Raw genomic sequence first — 15,211 nt, 5'->3', positions numbered from 1 at the left:
ATCTAGCCCTTCGAGCCTGCCCCGCCATTCAATAAGATCATGGCTGATCTGTCGCTGCTCAGTTCCACATTCCCGCCCTCTCCCCATAACCCTTAATCCCCTCTCTTATCAAAAAACCCATCAACCCGCGTCTTAAAAATATTTAGCGAGGCAGCCTCCACCACTTCAACGGGCAGAGAATTCCAGAGATTCACCACCCTTTGAGTGAAGAAGTTCCTCCTCAACTCCATTCTAAACCGCCCCCCCTTTATCTTGAGGCTGTGCCCCCGAGTCCTACTGTCTTTTTTGAGCGGGAAGAGTCTCTCCACCTCTATCCTATCCATCCCATTCATCATCTTATACGTCTCAATGAGATCTCCCCTCATTCTTCTAAACTCTAACGAGTACAAGCCTAGTTTATTCAGCCTCTCCTCATAGCTCAACCCCCTCAACTCCGGTATCAGCCTAGTAAACCTCCTCTGCACTCCCTCCAAGGCCAAAATATCTTTGCGCAGGTGCGGCGCCCAAAACTGCACACAGTACTCCAGCTGCGGCCTCACCAATGCCCTATACAGCCGCAGCAAGTCCTCCCTACTTTTATATTCAATCCCCCTCGCTATGAAGGCCAGCATCCCATTCGCCTTCCTGACCACCTGCTGCACCTGCAAGCTGGGTTTTTGCGACTCATGCACAAGGACCCCGAGGTCCCTCTGCACCGCCGCCTGCTGCAGTTTTTCGCCCCGTAAGTAATAGTCCTTCCTACCATTCTTCCTACCAAAGTGGACCACCTCACACTTGCCAACATTAAATTCCATTTGCCATTTCCTGGCCCATTCGCCCAGCCTATCTAGATCCTTCTGCAGACTCTCCACACCCTCCGCACAATTTGCCTTTCCCCCAATCTTGGTGTCATCAGCAAATTTCGACACCATACACTCAGTTCCCTCCTCCAGATCATCTATATAAATGGTAAAAAGCTGAGGCCCCAGCACCTACCCCTGGGGCAGTCCACTAGTCACCATCCGCCAATCCGAATAGCACCCGTTGACCCCCACTCTCTGCCTCCTATTTGACAACCAATCCTCTATCCACGCTAACACCCTACCCCCAACTCCATGTCCCTCGACCTTCTGCAATAACCTCTTGTGAGGTACCTTGTCAAACGCCTTCTGAAAATCTAGAAAGACCACATCCACCGGCTCTCCTCTATCCACCGCCCTAGACACATCCTCATTAAAAGATGCTGACAGTCTTAAAGCGGTAATACATTTTAAGTAGTACAACTTTTAATTAAACAACCAGAAGAAGGAACAAGAGAACAAGGGTCAGAAAAGTCAAAGAAGACTTCAGACGGAAGGCAACTCTAAAAAGGGGGTCACAGGCAATGCAGGGCCTCAAAGGAGGAAATTAAGACCTCAAGGAACAGACAATGCCAGACTCAGAGTAGGCAATTAAAGATCTTAGGAGGGCAACAAAAGACACAAAAAAGGCACCAAAAGCCCCTAAATGACTGAGTGAAGAGCTGAAAGGAAAACAGAGTTTCATCCCATTCTTATATTATTGAAATGAGAAGTTCCTTGAAGCTGTAGCAATAAACTATAAGCAAACGATAAAGCTGCAATCAATTTTAAAATAAGGAAAGCCACAGAAAAGAAATAGAGTGAGTGAAAAGAAAAGAATTGGATACTCTTCACTGAGAACTGCAGCAACTAGAATATGAGGTGAAGGTTTATGACCCGTAAGCTGAATGAGAAGCAGCCCAGCTACATCAAAGCTAAATAAAAACATGCATGATGAGAAAGGTGGAAGTTGCTAGGAAATTTCTGTTCATGCTCATAAGGAACTGTACAACCAGCAAGCGGTGAAGCAACTGGAGTTAGCGCATGAAGATGTGAATAAAAGGTAAAAGGGGTCAAGAGAAACAGCATAAGCGGAACTCAGCAACAGAGGTCATAACATGGAACTCGAGACGAGCCAAGGAAATCCCATGTAAGGGATGCGATCAGTTTTGTGATCAATGAGAGACCTGATTGTCTCAGAGAAGCACTTCAAGGATTTGATCCACGGTGCTGATATACAACATTTTGTATCATCCACTGCAAGAGTCACCATACTGTTGAAGCAGAAATTAGAGCAGAGCCATCATTCACCTGAGCCATTATTGGGAATTCTCTAGAGAGCCAGTTGAATGTTCAAATTACCAGTCGTGTGAAATACACAAATGAGCTGGAGAATTTGGCGTTCTGCAGAGAGGCAGAAACTGTCCGGTATTCAAGGGTGCTGAGGAGGACTTAGCAATGGGCAAACCCAAAGAAAAAACACAACTGTTGAACAAGTTAGCAATTCAGGAGAATTGTTTAATTAAAAACAACAAAAAGGTAGAAATGTTGAACGTAGAAGTACAGTTTGATGCAACTACAACAAATAGGAATGTGCCAGTTTTCTGAAAACATAAAGGATGGCACAGTGGCACAGTAGCTTGCGCTGCTGTCTCACAGCGCCAGGGTTCTGGGTTCAATACCTGGCTTGGGTCAATGGCTGTATGGAGTTTGTATGTTCTCCCCCTGCCTACATGGGTTCCCTCCGGGTGCTCTGGTTTCCTCCCACAGTCCAAAGATGTGCAGGTTAGGTTGATTGGTCATGCTAAATTGATCATAATATAGGGGGATTAGCAGGGTAAATATGAGAGGTTACAGGAATAAGGCCTGGGTGAGATTGTGGTCAGTGTAGACTCAATGGGCCGAATGGCCTCCATCTGTACTGTAGGGATTCTACGAAATGTAAAGCATGAGAAGGAAGAGATTACTAAATGTTGATAGGAGGAAATGATGGATTCATCTTGGAAGACAGTCAGTAACAGATAAACTGAAAGGATAGAAAAGCATATGTATTGAATAAAGAACAACTCATGTTTAAGCAGAAGATTGGTTGATACAGAAGATGAAAGGAAGAGATTGGTAAATGAAGCCACTCAGCTGAAGGAGATGTGCTAGAGAGAGCTAGACAAAGCAGCAATTCAGGAGAAGGAACCTCAGAATACATGGCAGATTGCTGAAATGGTCACACTAATAGAAATGCACAAGGCCCAACATGGTCAATGGAAAACATATTGAGAAGAAATGCTAGAAAGAGAAGAAACTTTATCACATGACCTAAGTACCAGTCATAGAGTACCATGGCCATTTCCTTCACAGGTTGCAAAACAAGATTGTACAAGAACTGTCAAGATGTAAGACTGTATTGTTTTGAGATGATGGTACCTGCCTGCTGTGTAGAGTGAGGTGCTTGACAGAGAAAAGGATCCACAAAGGTTAGAGAGTGGCACTATCTGGAGAGTAAAGTTTATCAACCATGGTGACCACACAGTTTAGGATGGAACTTGGAAAGCAGCAAACCTGTATGGAAGAATCCCATGGAAGACTATATTTGGAACTGTGCATAGAAGGTTTCTAGAAGAAGTGTTATGTAAAATGCAAGCCTCACAAACCCTTCATTGAACATTGATTTACAAATATCTAACTTACAATGCTTCTTTAGAAAGTGGGTTGAGTAAATCAACTTTACAGATTGTTTAAGAACATTAAAGGGACGCCCTGTATGTGGTGTCTGTTTCTTTAAGACAGTACAGCAGAAGTCAGTCACCTGACTTGGGGAAGCAATGAAAATTGAGAGTGAGTGATCACCCCAAAGGGTGGAGTCTTCTCCAAGGCAGAATCATTGAGCAGCCATGTAGTAAGCAGGTAAAGACTGGAGCTCTGTTCCAGGGCTGCCTGGAGCTGCAAACCTCCTGTACCAAGTTTCTCTTATCAATAAATACCTTTCGTTCCTAACAAAGCCTCTATTCTCCTGATGGTGCCAGAAAGCCGCAACACAACATTGCTGGCAGGAGAGCCAGGAAATCCTGCCCAATACCTCTATACACAGATTGAGAAGAGTGTCTTTGCTTGTGAGCACTTTACTCGGGACCTGTTTGGGACAGATTACGTGATGGTAGATTCTGACCACAGGCCACTTCAAAGCAGCTTCCCTAACCGCTTCTGTCTGCTCCAAAGGATGTTCCTTTGTTTGCTGAGACATCACTGGGATGTGGAGAACAAGTAAGGGAAGTAGGTGGGAATCGTTGTCGAGAGCCACATTCCCTTTGAAGAAACTGCTGATGCTTGTACAGACTGTGAATTCTTCCAGATTTAACAAGAAGCAACAGCTCGGAATGCTCTGGAAATCATCAACCCAGCAAAGACATTAAATCTGACTTCAGATGTCTTACTCAGATGAAACAAACTACACAGCAAGATGCAACTTTCCGAGTGCTGCAGGATATAATGATGGAAAGGATGGCCAGAAACCATCAAGGAGACACCCATTGTGATAAGATAATATTGGGTAGAAAGAGATGAAATGATTGCCTATTATGGTATCTTGTACAAAGGAACTAGTCATTATTGTTAGGGATGGGGAATGGGTTAACAGACCTTCCAATTGAGTCCTAAGTTGACGTCAATTATTCAATTGAACTCACTGATATATAAGGGGACCACAAGTGGCAATATCTGTTGTTATGTGTGGAGTTGGATCAAAGAAATAAAGGTATTTTATGAAGAAACAGAACTTGTGACTTCTTTACTCTACAGCAACCGTGAGGCTTGAACAATTATCCCTATGGAGATGAGGAAAGAGATGTTGAGGTAATCTGGTAGGCATCTGGTGGAAGGAATGGTGGGAGAGGATGAGACCAGGCAGAGCAGAACCAGCTGCTGGATGAGGGAATGCCGGGAGTGTCAGTTGGACTCCTTCCCCTCGACATTCCTTCTCCTTTATCCCTCCTCCACCAAGACCCTCCAGAGCCCTATCCAAGAACCTGTGCTGCCTCTCATTTGAGCCTCAAATCATCCTGAAACGTGCTGCTGTGTGTCAGCAAGCCCATTCTAGGACTGAATTTCACTATCATTTTTTAAAATCGTGTCATTAGGATCACCTGCCGGTCACAATGGTTGCTGCAGTAATAATACAGCACTGTTAAATTCAGGCAGAACAGCTCCAACAAAATGGAAGGTTCTAGTAAACACATTCCGCACAGAAGCATGACTAAAATACATTTCTGCTGCCTGTGTCTTTCAGTATCACCTGATGGTTGTCTTTATAATCCAGGGTCCGTGGCTGAGTGAGGGAACAGTATCGTCCATCAGTGGGTGGGTCTTCACGAAATTCAACATCTCATCTGGAAACCCGTTGGAGGAGTTGTATTTTGTTCCGGGTCCTGCGCAGCAGCCAGGTCTGTATGTGTGAGAAACAAGAGCTCAGTGAAAAGTGGGTAGTATGTTGCTCATGATGCTTTAGGCAAATTCAGTCTATTGGACCAAATAAGATGTGTTATTGGTCCACTCACACTATGTGTTGCCCTTTTATCAGCAAAATAACATTTAATTAACCCATGCCACAATTAAATTACAGGGTAAATGGTAGGACTCTGAAGAGTGCAGTTGAACAGAGGGATCTGGGAATACAGAATCCCTTAAAAGTGGTGTCACAGGTGGATAGGGTCGTAAAGAGTGCTTTTGGAACATTGGCCTTTATAAATTGGAGTATCGAGTATAAAAGTTGGAGTGTTATGGTAAGGTTGTATAAGGCATTGGTGAGGCTGAATTTAGAGTATTGTGTACAGTTTTGGTCACCTAGTTACAGGAAGGATGTAAATAAGGTTGAAAGAGTGCAGAGAAGGTTCACAAGGATGTTGCCGGGACTTGAGAAGCTGAGTTACAGAGAGAGATTGAATAGGTTAGGACTTTATTCCCTGGAGCGTGGAAGAATGAGGGGAGATTTGATAGAGGTGTATAAGAGTTTGATGGGTATAGATAGAATGAATGCAAGCAGGCTTTTTCCACTGAGGCTAGAGGAGAAAAAAAACCAGAGGGCATGGGTTAAGGGTGAAAGGAGAAAAGTTTAAAGGGAATATTAGGGGGGGATTTGTCACGCAGAGAGTGGTGAGAGTGTGGAATGAGCTGCCGGATGGAGTGGTATATGCGGGGTCACTTTTAACATTTAAGAAAAACTTGGACGGGTTCATGGATGAGAGGGGTGGGGGGATATGGTTCAAGTGCAGGTCAGTGCGACTAGGCAAAAAGTGGTTTGGGACAGACAACAGGGGCCAAAAGGCCTGTTTCTGAGCTGTAATTTTCTATGGCTCTATGGCATCTTGTTCTAAGAAAACTGATGAATTTGTTGACAAAAAGATACAGCTTGCTCACAAACACATCACAATGTTCTAACCACCCATTCATGTTCACCATTGCTGCCTTCATTGGAACACAGAATATCTGGAATAAACAACATCCTGAAGATAAGAATCATTGTCGGCCCAACAGGTCCATGCCGATCATGGTGCCCTCCCAGCTATTCCCAATAGTCCATGTTTGGTCCATATTCCTCTAATCCTTTCCCAGCCACGTACTTATCCAAATGTTTTTTAAACATTGCTACTGCATCTGTTTAACCACTTTCTCTGGCAGCTCATTCCATATACACACCACCCTCTGAATGAAAAAGTTGACCCTTTTAAATCTTACCCCTCTCACCTTAAACCCATGCCCTCTAGTTGAAAATTCGCCTTCCCTGAGAAAAAAGATTATGTGCGTTCATCCTATCTATGCCCCTCATGATTTCAGATACCTCAATAAGGTCACCTCTTGTTTTTATATACGTGTTAGGTAGTGGAACAGTTTGGTAGTTTAGACACCCAGGTTGGGATTTCCCACTCACCTTCTGCCGGTTTTCAGATGGATGTTGGGTGGACAAGAATTGGTAATTTCTTGGAACTTTCCCCGCCCCCTCATTGGTGCCCTCTGACCCCTGAACTCCATCCATATTCTTTGAAGAATTAAGCCCTAGCCTGGTCAACCTCTCTCTACAATCAGGCCCACTAGTTCTGGCAGCAACCTCGCAAATCTTCTTTGCACTCTTTACAGTCTATCAATGTCTTCCCTATAACAGGGTGACCAAAACTGTACACAATGCTCCCTTAGCAACGACTTATACAACCGTAACGTAATAACCCAACTCCCGTACTCAGTGCTCTGACTGATGAGCCAGTGAGCTAAACGCCTTCTTCACCACCCTTATAGCACAGAACAAGGCCCTGCAGCCCATCGAATCTGTGCCAGCCTGAGAAGTACATTGGAGGGCATATTTCTCTAGTTTGCAATTCATTTGCTTTCCCCTGTCAGTTTCGTTAATGGATGGAGTTCAGGAGTCGGAGGGCACCAATGGGAGGATGGGGTGTTTGAGCATTAAGTTGAGGAAAATTCCAAGAAATTACCAGTTCTTGTCCACCCAACAGTCATCTGAAAACCGGCAGGAGGTGAGTGGGAAATCCCAACCTGGGCGTCTAAACTGCCAAACTGTTCCACTACCTAACACATACAGAAAAAAACATATTATCTCACTCCCTCACTGCCAAATTTCCTCTATTCTAATTGGCAGAACTAATTTCCTCCAATTTATTTCATCTTCTGGTCGTGCCAACATCGCTTTTTGCCATCTGCCAGTGAAATCTACACATGAAAAGACATTTTATCACAATTGCACTGTGGCATTTTCACTCATTATGCTGTTAACCCATGGCATACGTAATGCCTTCGATGCACAACTATGTCAGTTTTCGCCTTTATGAAGAAAAATGTAGCATTACTCCCTCTTTTGCCTGTTCTTTCAGGTACAATACTCCCTGCCTTTTGGAGTTAGAAACATAGAAACTAGAAACTGACCATTCAGCCCTTTGAACCTGCTCCGTCATTCATTATGATCATCGCTGATCATCAAATTCAATATCCTTGTTCCCCCTTTCCCCCATATCCCTTGATCCCTCTAGGAAGTTCTCTCCCAACATCACCTCATCTCACCAACAACTCTTCATTTTCTCCAAACGCCTGCCACAAAATCTGGGACCATGGTACTTTTCTTCTCCACTCATTACCCCAAATTGATATCTTAGTCTACCCTTAGGTTTATCCTTAGGTGGGGATTGGGTGTCAGGTAATTCTCAAAGTTGTGATCCAGCCTCCTTGCCTGGCAGCTGCCACCCACAATATTCTCATGGTGGTCTGGAATTTGACTGGAGGTGGGTATGGAGATGGTAGGAGGCTGAGGTGGTTACAAGGCCACCTCTATTCACTGGGCCATTGGGCCAGTTCTGTAAATGAGTGCTAATTGTTCTAGTCCTTATTTCTCACTTCCTTTCACTCCTCCACTCACTCACCCTTCATAGCTCCTCATGTCCCCCATGCCTTTTCCATACTCCCCACGTCCTCTCCATTTTCTCATTCCCACTCACTGAATATCCACTATGGACAGAACTCATGAGCCCTATAATAACAATGGGAATTCTTTGAGATGCTTACAAAACTGTCAAAATAAAAAAAAAGCCAGTCAAAAACATCTTTAAAAAATTTAATCCTCTTAGATGCTCATAAAACTGTCAATCAAACACAATCATTGAAATTACATTCGAAAGGTAATCCTCTTAAGTGCTCATAAAACTATCAAAATAAACAAACAACAATTCAAAAGCTCTTTAACAAACTAATCCTACTAAATGTTCACAAAACTGTGAATCAAAACAAAACTCTTTGTCTCCTTGCCAACTATATAAATAAACTCTGCTGAGCTAAACAATGAGTGGTGCTTGGAATCCATGCAAACATTCATAATGGGATTCTAAAGCAGTATCAACAAAGCTTCTAGAGCTGAATTTTATGAAGCCTCTAAAAGCCATGGAGCAGATAGCTCCACTGATTCAAAGACTGAGCTGATGAAAGGACTGTCAATCAAAGAAAAGATTTAAATCACGGGGGGAATTAACACCATGAAATCTAATCTCAGCACAGTTGAATGTGGAAGAACACTTTATCCACAGACTAAGTACTCTAATGCATTTGAACACTTTCACACTATTCATCAATTTAATAATTATTTATCTTTTTTAAAAAAAGCCCTTTCATTAATCACTGAATTAAAAACATATTGAATTTGTTATACGTCATTAATTCATGTCATGTGAAGTCAACAGATTGACAATTCCTTTTCAATATATTCCTGACTCGAGGCTAGGCTTCTTCCACAGTTAACAACTACTGTGAGGTGCCATGAACCCTGTCTCCTAACAAAACATATCCAGCATCATGGAAGTAGGGGGAGGGGGCTGAAATCCCATCTCACAATGGAGAAGGCATGGGAGAGATTGTTTCATGTGGGCCTATTATCTGCACACTTATGCTGGGCCCTAAATCAGGTTTAAGTTGCCAATCTCACTAATCAAAGCCAGCAGATTGTCTAAAGTATAGAAATGCTACACTGATGCAATGGGCAGTGCTCTCTGAGGTTCCTGCAAAGTTGCATTGCTGGGGCAGGATCAAACAAGTTATTATCTGTTTTATTCATTCACAGGAAGTGAGTGTTGCTGGCAAGGCCAGCACTTATTGCCAAAAGTTAACTGCCCTTGAGAAGGGGGTGATGAGCTGCCTTCTTAACTGGAATCTGTACGGTGTAGATACACCCACAATGCTTTGTTCTAAATAGTGCTGAACTTCTTGTGTGTTGTTGAACTGCACTCATGCAGGCAAGTGGAGAGTATTCTACGCCATGCCTGACTTGTACCTTTATAGATGGTGGACAGGCTTTGGGATGTTACAAGGTAAATACTCGGCACAGGATTCCCAGCCTCTGACCTGTTCTTGTGGCTGCAATATTATGTAGCTAGCCCAACTCAGTTTCCCATCAACAGTGACCCCCAGGATGTTGAGTAATGCCATTGAATGTCAAGGAGAGATTCTGTTTTGTTGAGATGGTTAATGACTGGCACTTGTATTACTTGCCACTTATCAGCCTAAGCCTGAATGTTGCCAAGATCTTGCTGCATGTGGAGCGTTGGGAGAAAGATGATGGCATAATGGCAAAGTCACTGGATGAGTAATCCAGGGATCCAAGTGAATGCCCTGGAGACGTGAGTTCAAATCCCACCACAGCAATTAGTGGGATTTAAATTAAGTTTACAAATCTGTATTTTTTTATTCATTCAGGGGACATAGGTGTCGCTGGCTGGCCAGCATTTATTGCCCATCTCTAGTTGCCCTTGCTCAGAGGGCAGTTGAGAATCAAGCACATTGCTGTGGCTCTGGAGTCACATGTAGGCCAGATCAGATAAGGGTGGCAAATTTCCTTCCCTTAAAGACATTACAGACCCAGATGGGTTTTTCTGACAATCAACAATGTTTTCATAGTCATCAGTCGATTCTTAAATCCAGATATTCTTAAAAAATTAAATTCAAATTCTATCCTCTGCTGCGGCAGATTTGAACTCAGGTCTCCAGGATATTAGCTGAGTTTCTAGATTAATCGTGTAACGATAATACCTCTAGACCATCGCGCCCCCCCCCCCCCCCCCCCCCCCGCCCCACCAATTAAAAGCTAATCTCAGTAATGGTGACCATGAGATCACTGTGGATTAAAAACTCATCTGGTTCAGCAATGTCCTTTAGGGAAGGAAATCTGACGTCCTTACTTGGGTCTGACCTACATGTGACTCCAGAGCCACAGCAATGTGGTTGACTCTTAACTGCCCTCTATAATTGCTGAATAAGTCACTCAGTTGTATCAGTCTAATTGTGTTGATAACTATTTTGACAGCTCAATGCCTACGATATATAGAGAGCATTTCATTCATATTACTTTCACCTCACCTTCAGGCAGATTTATTTCATTTTGTAATGTGTTGTGTGTTCTTGGCCTTGAAGGATTCTCTTACCTTGGCTTTGGAACCAACTCCTCAGGAACCGGTGTCCATATCGACTCTGGGGATTTCTGCTCCTTGAAACGTCCGTCAAAAATGCTGGAAATCTGCTCCATGTCGAAGGCACAGATGGCAGATCCAGGAATGCTTCATTGAACAAATAAAAGGAAAATGCAGAGTCAGTATTCCTGCTTAAAAACCTTCTTCAATTGTGTATTCAGAAGCTAAATACGGAGAACTCATCCAAAAAAAACTCTGGCCCTTTCCTTGACCTTTTGGAGACTGAGGTTGGCTGACTAAGAATGATAAAAGTTTTTGTTTAAATCTTGCACCCTCTTGATGACACAGCGGTTAGCACTGCTGCCTCACAGCACCAAGGACCCAGGTTCAATTCCCGGCCTCAGGTCACTGTCTGTGTGGAGTTTGCACATTCTCCCCGTGTCTGCGTGGGTTTCCTCTGGGTGCTCTGGATTCCTCCCACACTCCAAAAGTATGCGGGTTATGTGGATTGGCCGTGCTAAATTGACCCTGAATGTCAAAGGGATTAGCAGTGTAACTACATGGGGTTACAGGGATAGAACCTGGGTGGGATTGTTGTAGTTGCAGTCTCCATGGGTCAAATGGCCTGCTTTTGCACTGTAGGGATTCTATGATTCCTCACAAGGAACTGATTAAACACACGAGGGAGACAGGAATTGAACATTATGCTAATAGGGTTAAATGAAGATAGGTGGGAGGAAACTCATGGAGAATAAACACCAACATGAACCAAATGGGCCAGTGACCTGATAGCTTAAGAAGACAAGAAGTAGGAGCAAGAGTAGACGACGTGGTCCCTTGAAGCTGCTCTGCCATTCAATATGATTGTGTCTCACCTCTACTCTCTCACCTGCACCCCAAGTCACTTTATTCTCTGAGCAATGAAAATCCTATCTATCTTAACCTTGAATATACTCAGCAATGGAGCTTTAACAAACCTCCTGTGGAAAAAATCCTAAAGATTTGAAATTTCTCCTTGTCTCGTTCCTAAATGATTTTCTCCTTATCCTGAGACTGTGACCTAGATTCCTCTCTCACGTTAAGTCCCTTCAGTGAGATCACCTCTCACTTTATCCATGCTCCAGAGTGTTTATATGTTTAATTTACTCAGTCTCCCGTGACCCCTTTTATCCCAGGAATCTATTGGGTGAACCTTTGCAGCATGACCTCCAACACAAGCATAGCTTTTCTTAGATATGGAGGCTAAAATTGCACAAAGTACCATAGGGGTACCGTATCAAAGCTCTGTACAATTGTAGCAAGGCTTCCTTATTCTTGTGTAAATGCAAAATACTACGGATGCTGGAATCTGAAACAAAAACAGACAATGTTGGAAAATCTCAACAGGTCTGACAGCATCTGTGGAGAGAGATTAGAGCCAACGGCTTTGAGTCTAGATGACTCTTTGTCAGAATGCCAATGTTTTGAGTCTAGATGACTCTTATTCAGACCCCTGACAAAGGGTCATCCAGGCTTGAAATGTTGGCTCTATTCTCTCTCCACAGTTGCCATCAGACCTACTGCAATTTTTCACCATTTTCTGTTTTTGTTTCTTTGTTCTTATAATCGCCTTGCAATAAAGGCCAACATGTCATTTAGATTCTAATTGCTTGCAATATTTGAGTGCTAATTTTCTGTGTTCCTTGTACAAAGTGTACTCCAAGTCTTTGTAAAGGTTTCACGCCTTTTCAAAAAATATTCTTTTTTATTCTCACTACCCTGATGAATAATTTCACACATTCTCACATTAGACAAAATCTGCCATCTAGTTGCCCACTCATAGGATCATAGAATCCTCCAGTGCAGAAGGCGGCCATTTGGCCCATCGAGTCTGCGCCAACCACAATCCCACCCGATCCCTGTAACCACATGTATTTACTCAGCTGGTCCCCCAGATACTAAGGGGTAATTTAGCATGGCCAATCCACCTAACCTGCGCATCTTTGGACTATGGGAGGAAACCCAGGCAGACACGGGGAGAATGTGCAAACTCCACACAGACAGCGACCCAAGCCAGGAATCAAACCTGGGTTCCTGGCGCTGTGAGGCAGCAGTGCTAATCACTGTGCCACCCTGTAACTCATACAACCTGTCTATATTCCTCTACAGTCTGTTTGTGTCCTCCTTACAGCTAACATGAAATTGTACAGGTGGGAATGTAAGTTAGAAACTGTTCGAAAGGCTGAATAAAACCTACTTACTTTGATCTGTTTGGAATTATTTCCCTGAAATTCAATCGAACATCTTCCTGATACCAACAGTGTGTCATCATCCCAGTAAATTTAATTTGTTTTCGAATGGAACAATTTATTTGACACCCTGAAAAGTGGTGTAAATTTGAAATTTGTTATGAACTCAAATTTCTGTATGGATGCGTTGAGGAACCAATGTCTGGGGGGGGGGAGAGGGGAGGGGTGACTGGACATTCAAAAGCACTTATTTAGCTTGGATATTAAATATTTAGTTCAGACGAAATCCAAATTAAGCCTCATTATGTAAACAGTGCTGTTGGGAGCAGGTTGTGTGTTGTGTTACATCGAGAGAGAGAAGCCCGACTTATGAAGATGGGAAACCCTTGGCACATCAACGAAACAACCTGACTCTCTCTAGAGCAGTTATAACGAAATCACAGCTTGCGCTGTGGACTCAAGCCAACAGCTAACTAGTGTAGATCTGCCAGAAACGCATTCACTTGGGGGTCTCAACAGCCAACAAGAGAGGAATTTTTATCATGTTCCTGTGGGTTGATTGTGAAAAAAAGATTAAAGATGTTAACATACTTTTATTTGGCTTTCCACGGACGTGCAAATGCTGCAATTGCACCAGTGTGCAAAAAAAACCAAGTTAGCTTTCCGTGAAGCCTGCTGGGACGGAGGAGGGGACGGGGGCTAAGGGTATATTGAGTTCATTATCTTGTTGTAATTCAGATCAGAGAATGCTGGAAAATCTCAGCAGGTCTGAGAACCACTGAGGAGACAGAATAGTGCCAATGGAGAGTCTGACAAAGGGTCAGCCTGACTCAAAACATTGGCTCTATTCTCTCTCCACAGATGCTGCTGGACCTGCTGAGATTTTCCAGCATTTTCTGTTTTTGTTTCGGATTCCAGCATCCACGGTATTTTGCTTGCATCTTAGTGATCAGATTAGAACAGTGGTTGTTCTGCAGGATAGCTTTGGTGCATTCAATATCTCTGTCAAGCTTGCATGGTGTGTATGATGACATGGCCCCTTTAAGGGGGCAATCCCTGAGTGTCATGTGATCAGGTTGGACCCTATGGAGAGGCAACGGAGGAAGCCGAGCCCATCGGGGGCAAGGGTACCCGTCCTGGTTTGGGGAGGAGCCTCAGTTGGAGCCAGGGAGGAGTGGAGAGTGGTCATGAGTTCAGTTCTGTCACAGCCTTGTTTGTGTATATCTATTTATCGTTGGTAATAAAATAAATAAATAATAAATACCCTCAGAATAAGGGGGAGCAGATTTAGGATTGAGTTGAGGAGGAACTTCTTCATTCAAATGGAATTCCCTGTCCAGTGAAGCAGTTGAGGCTACCTCATTGAATGTTTTTAAGTCAAGGATAGATAAATTTTTGAACAGTAAAGGAATTAAGGGTTATAATGAGGGCAGCGAGGAGGGGGTTAAGTGGAGCTGAGTCCACGAAAAGACCAGGCATGATCTTATTGAATAGTGGAGCAGGCTCGAGGGGCCTACTCCTGCTCCTAGTTCTTATGTGATGAACCCTTTACAACTTGAAGCTACAACCTGTATCCTTTGAAGTTATTAAACTGTGATTTCATTTTCTGCAACCAAGAGGAATATTCTCACCATGAATTGCCCAGGAGTTTGGGGAATCTATCATTCCCATTGCTTTCTTCATGGCAATATTGCAGCTAATCAGAGTCAAGTTGCCAACTGATCAGCACTCTTTTCTCAAATTGTTGTGATCATTTGAAATTTGGTGCTCTTGCATTTGTCCTGTTGAGTGCAAGATTCTGGTCACCACATTATAAGAAAGATGTGATTGCACTGGAGGGGATGCAGAGGAGATTCATCAGGATGCTGCCTGGAATGGACCATTTGAGACAGAGAGGTTGGGTACGCTTGGGTTGTTTTCATTGGAGCAGTGAAGACTTGAGGGGCAACCTGATCAAGATGTACAAAATTATGAGGGACATGGACAGAGTGGAAAAGAAGCAGCTGTTCCCCTTAGTCGAAGGGTCAGTCACAAAGGGACATTGGTTCAAGGCGAGGGGTAGGAGGTTTGGGGGGCTGTGAGGGAAAACATTTTTTAGCCAGAAGGTGGTGACGATCTGGAATGCGCTGCCTGGAAGGAGGGTAGATGCAGGTTGCCTCACATCCTTTAAAAAGTATCTGGATGAGCACTTGGCACATCATAACATTCAGGGCTATGGGCTAAG

General features: G+C 43.6%; 1 protein-coding gene across 1 annotated transcript in view; it reads right to left on the bottom strand.

Annotated features, from left to right (window-relative positions):
* The window catches only part of sema6bb (sema domain, transmembrane domain (TM), and cytoplasmic domain, (semaphorin) 6Bb), a 588,988-nt gene that overhangs the window by 51,380 nt on the left and 522,397 nt on the right, over nucleotides 1-15,211 (bottom strand). The window contains exons 12-13 of the mRNA XM_080212572.1: nucleotides 10,775-10,906; nucleotides 5,104-5,253 (exon numbers count right to left, since the gene is read on the bottom strand). Of these exons, the coding sequence (XP_080068698.1) occupies nucleotides 5,104-5,253; nucleotides 10,775-10,906 (282 nt within the window). The remainder of the gene's footprint in view (nucleotides 1-5,103; nucleotides 5,254-10,774; nucleotides 10,907-15,211) is intronic.

This window comes from Carcharhinus amblyrhynchos, chromosome 26 (assembly GCF_965287045.1).
Source record: "Carcharhinus amblyrhynchos chromosome 26, sCarAmb.v2.hapA, whole genome shotgun sequence".
Classification (NCBI taxonomy): domain Eukaryota; kingdom Metazoa; phylum Chordata; class Chondrichthyes; order Carcharhiniformes; family Carcharhinidae; genus Carcharhinus; species Carcharhinus amblyrhynchos.
This window is presented reverse-complemented; position numbering and strand designations above follow the sequence as displayed.